General features: G+C 35.7%; 1 protein-coding gene across 1 annotated transcript; it reads right to left on the reverse strand.

The window, feature by feature from the left end:
- Window positions 1-460: 460 nt before the first annotated feature.
- LOC113710937 (uncharacterized) lies at window positions 461-3,511 on the reverse strand. Its single transcript, XM_027234025.2, has 3 exons — window positions 3,315-3,511; window positions 1,514-3,077; window positions 461-902 (listed from the first exon to the last, which is right to left on the reverse strand). Exons 2-3 carry the CDS (start codon window positions 2,944-2,946, stop codon window positions 653-655), a joined length of 1,683 nt encoding a protein of 560 aa, XP_027089826.1. The 5' UTR covers window positions 2,947-3,077; window positions 3,315-3,511; the 3' UTR covers window positions 461-652.
- Between the last annotated feature and the right edge of the window lie 7,826 nt (window positions 3,512-11,337).

The following is an 11,337-nucleotide window of genomic DNA, read 5'->3' on the forward strand; positions in this document are numbered from 1 at the left end:
AAAAAACACAAGGATAATGCTGATAAACCTAACACTGGATGAGAAGCATAGACACCTTTCTCTCCTTTTCACAACATTACAATTAAGCGTCCATGATCACATAGGATCATTTCAAAAAATGGCAATTATATAGTGACAAAAGTTTAATTACAATTGGCCATGTGGTTGTGTCACAAAATGCAAGCGTTGATTGACATTCTACCCCAAAAAGAAGAAGAAGAAGAAGAAGAAAAACATAACTACTCTGTGCAACAGTGCAGAACCCAAATAAATCACCGAATTTCCAAGTCTTCGGTGCGGGGGTATCTTTAAAGACGAAAGCTGACGAGCAAGAAGCAAGTAGCCTAACAGGACATGAGGCAAACAATCTAGTCCAGTTTATCATCCATCCCAACAATTCCTCCACCCCAAATTGAACTGAAAAATATCTAAAGAAAGAAGCAACAGAAAAGTCAAGATATGCTCAAAGAAAAGAAGAAATATCCAGAAGGAAAGTTTCCCTCTCTTTTCCCCTTGGCTAGTTTTATTATTAAAAAAAAAAAAAAAAAAATTTCAGGTATGCTAATCGACAAAAAAATATGACGTAGGAAGCATCATCTCCTCTACGTCTCGTGTTTTCTCATTTTTCCTTTTCTTTTATCCCACAAGTGAATTATGCATCATTCTCAGTATCAGGAGAATTAAGAGGAAAACAAGTATCCTCCCCACCAGTACTCCAGAGGAAATGGGCATAGTTAGCTGCATAATATGAGTTGCTGGGGTCTGCAGATATGGCTTCTAGATAGGTCTCTTCGGCAGCCCAGAGGTCTTTCCTCACTTGCCAAAGGAAGCTTGCATATTTATTCAGTGCCTCTGCATCCTTGGGCTCTACTTTTGCTGCCCTCTTAAAAAATTCCTCTGCCCTGTTGTCCCAAGAAAGGAGTGATGAACGAATGCATCAGTTCACTAAATTTGCGCTTGTTTGCATGATATAATTTGCAATAAGATAGAACACCAGAAATGATGTAAAATTTGAAGTCTATGTTAATTCAGGGCCTACATAAAGAAGAAGACTTTTCCTTAGCCACCTCAGCAATATAAAAGCAGAAGAACAAAGCAACAACTAGAAGACCTTCTACATTGATTGTTTCCCTTTAGCAGAGCGTGTAACACGATGCTCAATGACTTTATTCCAAGATATTGTTCTCGCTAAGAGAAGGATGGACTCCAAGGTCACCACACACTTCTCTATCAAGAAACTACCCAGACAAAAATATAGGCAAAACGACACCCTCTCTAAAAGTCAAGCATCTTGTGCACTGCACAGCAGTCTGACATTAGAACCCACAAGTAATAGACAAAAATAATATCTCTCTTACTCTTTGATTTTGGTTTCACTTGTTCAAAGAATTACGTGATTGAAAACATTTGCCAATTCCAAAGGATTCGTTAAGTATGGTCTAAATAGAGAAACTGAAATCAACAGCTAAGAAAGCTGGTAATGAATAGGATATTGAAGGAAGAAAATCTCTACCTGTCATAATCTCGAATGACCAAGTAAAGAAATTGAGCATAGTTGGCTAGCAAAAGAGAATTGTTGGGCTCTTGTGCCAGTCCCGTCTGATATAGCAACTCTGTTCTGAAGTAATCTGCATAGTCGTCTGATTCAATCTTTGCATTGACCGGGGAAACAAATCTCTGCATTGTCTCATGATCCAAAGCTTCATCTCTAGATGCAGACTGCATTTTGGAAGCTTCTTCCACCATAGAATTCCACAATCTCATCTCTTCTTCTCCAGTCACCTGTCCAGAAACTGAAACTTCTTCACTAGTCCTTGAAGGGTTGCCAACAGATGACACCCCATCAGGAACAATTGTCTTATGATAATCGGACGACATCCTATCAAACCTTCCATCCCCATCTGTACCACTAGCAGCAGGCCTATGTTTTCCACCACCACCATTACTTCCACCAATTGAAGTAGTCTTTCCACTCGAAGAAGACACCGAAAATGACTTAATAAACGAAGAATCAAACTTACTGTTTCCATGGCTTTGATCTCCAACCTCAGAAACAGATTCGGCGGAAGCAGCACAAACCTGGGGATGGGGGGTGGCAGCTAAGGCAGTATTGTTAGCCATTGAATGAACACTATAATTCGCAAGCAAAATCATGACATACACCATTAAAGTTGGTGTATGCGAAAACACTTGCTGAAACAACCACACAAAAGAGGCATGCATTTCCTTCTGAACTCTCACCAAAATCCCTTGTAAATCCTCGTAAAAGAGCAATTCCCTCATCTGTAAAGTATAACTCTGAAGTTCTCGAATTATAAACACCATCGATGAAAAGGCCTTCTTCACAGAACAATAGGCGGATTCACCAACTTCTCTAAACCCCTCTTCCCATTGTTTTTTCCTCTTTATAATCCTAAGCGAAAGAGGGAGCTCTACACTATTGGCCTTCCGCTCTATACTAGCAGGAATTATCTCCTCTCTTTCAGGCCAATAGGGGGGCTCCAGAGGATGAAAGGATTGATCTTCTAAAAGTACAGCGTCACCATTTCTACTATCATAACTTTCTCGGGTGCTGCTTTCAGGCCGATTTTCAGCCTCTTCAGCTTGTTCATCATCATCATCATCAGATAATTGGAATCTCAACGCTAAGTCCTGAATTTTTTTGGAAAATTCCTCGTCTGAAAAGGAATCGAGAGTGGCACTGCAAACCCTTCTAATAAAACGTGGTTTAGATTTTTGTTCTTGCTCCCAAGATCCCGTCCTATAGAGGTTAGAGCAGGAGTTTCCAAGAAAATTTGATCGTCCTACGTATCGGCACATGCTGAAACTTCGCCTTTTTGATGAAGGAGAAGAAATTGCAGAAGCCAACGTCTGTGAAGAAGATGGGGAGTGAGGAAACGAAGGCTGTGACCAATGAAAACACGTTGGTGCTACTTTAACTCCCATTATACTTTTCTCCTCCTAAAGATCTTCAGACCCCAGAAACTAAACCTGGAGACGACTAAACCTAAAGGAGTTGTATATATTCTGATTCCGATTCCAGATTCAATTGAGTATTCTTCTTAAATTAGTAAAACCTGCAAAAACAAGAGAGAGATAAAAATTAAAAACCGGAGAGCAAGGAGATTAAATTAATTTGAAACCTAAAAACGGAAAAAAAAAAAAACTTGCTTCTAAATCATTAGACCCACTTGGAATCTCGCATTAAAATCGGATCACAGTACAGCGATCCAAGAAACAAGTCGTTGGCACGAAAACTTATGAAGAAATGAAGACCTTAAGTAATTATTAGAAGTACAGAAGCAAATACTTACGTTGCAAGTGCAAGGCATAAACGCAGGGGAGGCCGGGGTTCAGGAGGCGGTCGGTGAGGATGAATACCCGCCGATCAAGTGGAGTTGGGGGGAGAAGTGTCAGAAAAAGCGAAGTACGAGCGCCGTACCTTCACTTATCATCAGGACTAGGCGATTTGAGGTCTTATTTATATACTACTACCACTACCACTATTTGTGTGTGTGTGTATATCTATGTATATATATATATATTATTACAATTGCTTAAAAATGGAAGAAAAGGGAAATGGCTTTTTGGGGTTCGATAAAAAAATCTCAACTTGTCCTCCAACTCCAGGCGGTGAATAATAAATATTTCGAAATACTAGTAGTGGCACTTACGATGAATCCAAGAGTGCGTGAATGAGAATGTATTCGGATCTGAATCTATAGATTCTATACTGTGTGCGATTCTGTACAGTAGTGTACCAATACGTATGAAGAGGAATGGCTTTTGGATTCATTCTATGTGTGCATACTCTATAAGTAGAACAGACATCTCAGCATCTCACTTTAACCCCTAAAAATAAATTTTTTTTTTAAATATTCTTGTTTGGAATGCCATTTTTTCCCAAAATTTTTTACTTTTTTTGTGAATATATATTTTTAATACATTTAATTGTTACAATATATTTTTCTGTAAAAATTTTAGAAAATAGCAATTCAAACGGTTGGATGGTGAAAATAACTACTTACAACTACACTGAGTGTAAATTATTTTTGAAACCAGTGAGAAAGGGTGCTAGGTGACTTGTACAAATTTTTGTAATATTTATTAAATGGGCTTAATTTTAGCTCCAGCTTGTATTTAGTGTCTCTCTATAATGGTTAAATTGACTATAAGTCACTCTTAACATAAGTGATTCTCAATCTATCTTGTTCACAAACATTATTGCTTGTTCAAATTTTTCCACTACATTTTTCAAACATGTACTGATAATTTGAAAAAAATAAAAAATCACAAAACCATTTTTGGATAAATCGTCAAGTTGCCATCCAACCAACAAAATAATTGCAAATAAAATTTTATTTGTTTGGAAATATTTTACAACCAACCAAATGGATTTAAAAGGCTAAAAATTTCAACTTAGGGAATTTTGTTTCTTTCTTTTTTTTTTTTTTATTTAAGTCATGTCATGGATTCATGAAAAACTGCCTCCCTAGCATATTATTATGAATTTGCCTGAGTACTTTCTCGAAATTTAGTGAATCACACAAGCTATGATCCAAGTTTAGAAATGTGAAGGAAATTGAAATCGAGGGCCTAACAGAAACAAATTTAACTTTGGGTCACATTCATAGTTTTTGTATTTATAGAAGTTTTTTTTTTTTTATTGTTTTGACGATGTGTTTATAGAAGTTAAGTACTTTAAGTTTTTGGCTTAAAAAAAATAACAGAGAATTATTAATCGTGAATTTATGGGAGTACGAGTTTGGTTTTTGGTAGTCCGAGTCAGATGCCAAGTTGTGAGAGGATGCAAAGACTACTGAGTCTGACGCGGCAAAGTTCACGGGGTTTTAGATCTTATCTGGGCATTGAGCATGTGCCACGTGTTCACACCGACCTCATTTAATGGGAACTCTTTTACTTATACATATTTACCTTCACTAAACAGTCTAACAACACCGTCTTGTTACTGTTCTCCCACGTTTCTACAATTAATTAAATTGCCTTAATTTCTAAGTACAATATATTTTTTTGTTCAAATAGTTCCCACATTTATTGGGGTACTTCAGAATTGGGACATTGAAGAATAAATTTTTTTGAGGAGATACATTAAAACTCTTTATTTTCTTTGAAAAAAAAAAAAAGGTTACAAGTGAAAAGTTTGATTACGCATTTGGTAATTTAAGGAAAATTAGAATGATTACATGTATAACTCGAGATTAATTGTCATTACCATTTGTGCTGCTCCGCACATGGATGCGCATATAGATGAGGAAGGCCAATTTGGTGGTTAAGACTTAAAGAAGTGCCTTTTGACACTTTTTCACTAAAACAAGAAATCAATCATGTGACTCTAAGGTGGCATCGTTTGCCAATGGTTCCACTCCACATGCCAATTAGTGATTAATTTTAACTGGAACACTAGGTTAATTTTTTACCGCAAAACAAGAATAAAATATGGTGTGAACAATTTTGGTTGGATTTGTTTGATGAGACTTGAGAGAGAGTCAATGCTACGCGATTGTGTTTGAATTGTAAATTATTCGAGATGATTTTAAAAAATATATTTATGATAAAATAAATAAATTTATACAAATAATCCAAAAACAGTCTAGTATTTGCACGATTGCAAGTGGACTTAGATTTTTACTGCACTGTTGAAATGCAATTTGACAAGAGTGTCCAATTAATTCATCAGCTAGCGTTCCTTTTCTTAAAGTGTACAAACCACTCATATGCAAAACCGATCTATATCGAGTTCCACTTCAACATCCCCCGCACCCCAACCACACAATTACCCCTCCATGTTCCAAAAGAAAATGGTTTACCAAAAAATGTCTATTTTCGTAAATCATACAAGAAAACTTGCATCTATTGTTCAGGATTTGACATTTTTATTAGGTAATATTTCCAATCTCCTTTCATTTCTCTATTTCCTGGTTTTGTGCGGTTAAATGACTTTAAGTGTTATTCCAAATAAGTCTTTTAAGTTTTTTTTTTTTTTTTGGGTTAAAGAAGAAAGATATATATGTTGTACTAGTACTTACTCATGGTGCTTGCGAGACTGAATTGGCAATAGGCAATTAGCCATAGTACCTTTGATCTGCGTTTGAATTGATATTTTTTGAAAAACAAGATTTTCATATTTACTGTTATCGCAATACACAAAAAAAAACATAAAAAATAATCTAAAAAATACCAAAAAAAAAAAGTTTAAAAAATAACCTCATTTACAGTAAAAGTTTTTCACCTGTACTGTTACAGTAAAATATTTTAAAAACACCATAAAAAACAGATAATCCAAACGAAGCAGAATTTTGAACAATATGTCAATATTACTATGGGACTTGACGTTATTCGCATATCTTAATTGGAAGCTGATCGGATTTGGAGATATTCACATATAGTTATCGACAACTTGTAAAGAATCTCCAACCTCTGGCTGAAATAGTCATTGCGAGGCACATAACAGCTGTGTGCTTATTTGGGGTGCTTCCCATTCAGGATGATAATAACCGCTTTTTCCATTTTGATTCCGAAGAATATTTGTTGATAGCTCTACTCGTTCAACAGCAGAGGATTTCCATTCATGGCACTGGTAGGTAGAAACATTACATCTTACGTGAAGCATAAACTACTGAAAAAAAAAATAAAAATTTCATCCCTTGTTCATTTAACCTGAAATTAGAGATGCCGAAGAGTAATACGCAAGCATTAATTTGTTCAGAATAGCATTTCATATTTCTTGTCTAGATATGTTGCCCTACTACTACATCGGGGAATTGTTGCTATGTTTTCAGGAAATCCCAATTCGTATCCTCAACCGTAAAATGAGTAAATTCGGCCGTGGATAACAGATGACAACAATAATAATATTAATGTATCAGGAAGGTTTTTGGGTGTAGATTCACGGCGGCTGAACGATGTATCAGGTCATTAATTCAAGGTGAGATTCATTCTCTTGATTGGTCTGTTAAAGCGAACTCAAGCAACAATGCCACTGGAACTGCTTTTAGAGTTTTATAGAACGAAGGAGAGATCAATGTGAACATCACGGCGATATTTTCCCAAACGATTTTCAACTATTTTACAACTTCATCACTTTTTATTTGGTGGGGAAAAAATCACCACAAATCAACAAACTTTTCACTGTAGCCCATGCGGCCAAACTTGTACGTGAAGTTTTTGAACATCGAGTTCAGCCAAACACGTTTGTTTGGATAAGAGTTTATTTGGATGATTTATTTGAGATATTTACTGTAGCACTTTTTGTGATGTGATGTATGTGAGATAAAAAGGTGATTGGGAAGATAAAAAGGTGATTGGGATTTGTGAAAACAAATTAAACAAACCAAATTTGGCTTGTCCAAACAAACAAACCAAAGATTGCTATTTTCTAAAATTTCTGCAGAAAAATGAATCGTAACGATGTAATGCATATAAAGTAAAAGAGTGATTGAAAAATGTAAAATTTTTTTTTTTTTTTTTGAAAAAAATGGCAATCCAAACAAGGCAGTTTTTGAAAATATTTTTTTTCAACAGTTTTGTTCATGCATCTTTTCAGCACAGAAGAAATCAACGAGAATGGAGGGCGTTCTATAGCTAAGAGTATTCGACAAGAATGAACCATCCAACGTCATCCACTTGGAAAGCAACTGAACGAGATCTTCTCTGCTTCTATTATATGGTAATTAGCAATTAATTTCGTTTACATAACTCAAAGCTGTTATACAGCGGCCGGGCGATTAAACATTTATTTGCTTCCATATTTTACGATCGTCGTTATTTATGAAATTTCTGGATCTGCTTGTTATACGTGAGGCTAAAAACAAGGCCCTAGTCTGATATTAAGGAAAATTTTATATATATGGGTAAGGATTGACCCGGACACCCCTGTGTCGACAAAAAAAAAAAAAAAAAAAAAAAAGAGGGTACTTGCATATGGCATAAAAATTCTAATGAACCCGTTTGGGTCAATTACATTTTTTTTTTTTTTTTTGAGTTTTGAGATTTTTTTTTGGTGTAAAAAAGTAGTAATCCAAAGAAGGCCGGCCTTAAAGTTCCAGACAAATCACTAATCAAGATGCAAATTTTTGAGCTCTGGAAATACCACGTGATCACTATGTTGTTGATGGTTTAATACAATAAATAAATTATTGTGGTGTTTCTTGTGCTTTCAAAAGGGTGCTCGATTGCTTATCTTCTCTTCTGTAAAATAATGCGCTTTCGTCCAATCTGGAGTTTGAATATTTTACAATATCTTCGCAACTCGGGTGCTTGATTGATATTGCTTATCTTCTGTTAAATAATAATGTGCATCCGTCCGTTCTGGTGTTCTATTATTTTTCAATATCTTCACCACTGGTAACAACTCATGAAGAAAAGACATCAACACTGAATTTTTGAACGGAAATACTTCTCTTATAATCGAAATTTGGAGCCTTTTTCCGCCGAAAAGACATCAACAATCAATTTTTAATGGGAGAACTTTTCCTTTCTCACACTAAAAGAAATTTGGAGCCGTTCATACCAAAATAAAGGCAACTATTGGGTGATCAAATCATGAATTTTATGAAACAACAATTAAAAAGAATACCTAGTTGGTGCTGGGGGTGAGAAACCGACGGTCCAAATTCGGGGCTCAGAAAATGCTAAGCTGTAAGAAGGGGCCAACCCAACTTGGTTTTGTTGCTATCATGGGAGGTAAGCAGGAAGTGAACAGTGATGGTGACTGCAGCGGCAATCGGATGTTCTTGGGCCGTGATAATTTTTTTTAAGAGCAACTCCATTCTCTAATTGGTTTACTCCTGATATCCTGTCCTGTCGATTTTTGGCTTCTTGAATAATGACTCATTTTGTATTGTATGAAGATTCAGGAGCATGGTTTCCATCAAAATTTGACATTAGGCACGAACAATGAGTTCCATTTCAATGAGGGAGGAAAAAAAAAAAAAAGAGTCGTAATAGAATGTTTAGAGAAAATTTACGGTATGTCTTAATTTTTATTTTTTTTTGGAGCAAATGTGGTTTCTTATTGATGATAACCAATGGAGATTACAGTCATCAAGGGAAATTCCAGATTTTGTTTTGGCCATCACGGGATTTTCTCTGTTTTGTATGATCATGAGTTGATTGAATTTACCCAAGCTTAAAATTGGGAGGGGCCATGGCACCTAAAACAAGTTTAATGAATTGATCTCAGTCATGGAAAGAAAAAAGGACAACTCGAGAGCATACTCCTGTCTATACCAAGATGCCTGACGGTGACGGGCTATCGTTTAGCTTAATGCTCTTATCCTTATCTATTCTAATCTGATGTTGACTCTAAACAATAATTAACTCTCACGGTCCAAAGAAAGCAATGGTCCTTCCATAGAACTCTTTTCTCCCTTCTCTCCCTTTCATCCCTCTCGTGGGGGAGAGACCAAATCTGGTCTTTCCCTATAGGAGGAAGTACTCTTTTATAATTTTTAGTTTTTTTTTTATTTGAATAAATTCTCTCATAAGATTTCTTAACGAGTGATTCGTCTCTCCTAGGATCTCCTAGTGAGAGCTTTTTCTCTTCTAAATTATTCTAGTGAGAGTTTTATTTTTTTCTAGATTTTTCCTTGTGAGAGTTTTTTAGGTTTTTATGTTTGTGAAATTTGAGATTTTGTGGATTTAGAATCTAGTTTCTCAAATTTGTAATTTTTTCATTATTATCAAATCAAAATCTTTTTGGGCTCGAACCAGTTTTACTCAGATCTGATTGTCAGCATATATGTTACGGGGATTCATCCGGATGGAAGATACATAAGAGCATCAATATTATCTTTATTTGTATTATTTTTTTAGATCTGTTATATCTATTAATTTCATATCTATATGTATCTGTGTCATGTTTGTTTGATATATTTTTAGCCATTAATGCAGATTTGTTTGAATGAAATGACCTTTTCTATATATATATATATATATAAAATTCTCACGGTCCAAGATCAGAATGCACAGCAACTAGAACATTTAAAACGAGGTGATAATTGTCCGGACAATTGAGTAATGATTCAGAAAAGAAGATAAAAGTATAGCATCCCCACTTAACTGAGATAACTATGTTGTCTATCAACTTAATTTTCCCCTTTGTCCATGACATGGGGGGCATAAATTAGAGGGTCAATTAACTTGGTTTCGCACCCCCTGCGTGATGCATCGAGTTACGAGTTTAAGACCTCCCCTACACACATTTTTTGCTAGGGGGTACCTAAACACGCACAGTTCATCTGCCCAACAACATATATAGCTACCGGAAAATGCATGAGCACGTTCGCACGTTATTAATCAAGGTCAGACCTTCAATTTCTTAATAAATAATCTGTCACGTCGCATGTTAAAAAAAAAATAAAAATTGTAGTATGGTTTCTTCATGATGATCACTTTGCTTGCTCGTACATGGAAATTGCGATCAATGGCAAGATGATGCCTAACTGCATAACAGCTGCCCTACCCAAGAATTACCCCGCTGTTCATATAAGAGTGGTTTTAGATCAAAGCCTGAATTGTCTGGATGAAAGTTTCAGAAGGATAAAATTTGACATAAGATGCGGGATCACGTTCATATAATCAAGGAGATAAGTATTGTGAATAGTAGTCACGCTGGACAAAAAAAAACAGTTCAGTCACAAAGGCAGATGATGATGATTGATTGACTGTACTCCGAAAATGCTGCAGTTGGGTGACATGTAGAACATTCTGGGTTGATGTTGCATGATATTTTTCACGTGAGATGTTCATATTTTGTACTTGAAGCTGAAGGTTCTGATTAGTTTTATAACATGGATGCACATTTCAATTATTATCAACTTACACGTATCGTTTCCTGCCTCGGTCACCAAAAAAGATAGGAGAAACAAGTAGAACGTTTCACAAGTTGCCGTGCATGGTTGCAGAGTGTTCGATTCACTGTAACAGTGAATTATCCTGATGCAAATGGACCAATCTTTACATGCAGACTGTTGATGATTAATTGCTCGGAAATACCTACTCAGCAACGAGGAACATAAAGAATAGCTGGACTTGTACAGTTTGGCGGTGCAGGTCTAGACTCCAGAGTCTAGAGGTGGCAATGACAAAAAAGCCCCCCCAGATTTTTCATTTTTTGCGTGTGTAATGTTCACCAGATAAAATTTGTCTACAACACATTAATTATTGTTAGAAATTCGTAGGCTTGAACGGTGAAAAGGATTTTATGTCATTACAAATCATTTGTTAAGGTAATTAGTGGTAAACCAAGGTATGTGTACTTTTATAGCCCTCAATAATATATACTTTTTTAAAATCAGCCCTGCACCATTATTCATT

This window comes from Coffea arabica, chromosome 1e (genome assembly GCF_036785885.1).
Source record: "Coffea arabica cultivar ET-39 chromosome 1e, Coffea Arabica ET-39 HiFi, whole genome shotgun sequence".
Taxonomy (NCBI): domain Eukaryota; kingdom Viridiplantae; phylum Streptophyta; class Magnoliopsida; order Gentianales; family Rubiaceae; genus Coffea; species Coffea arabica.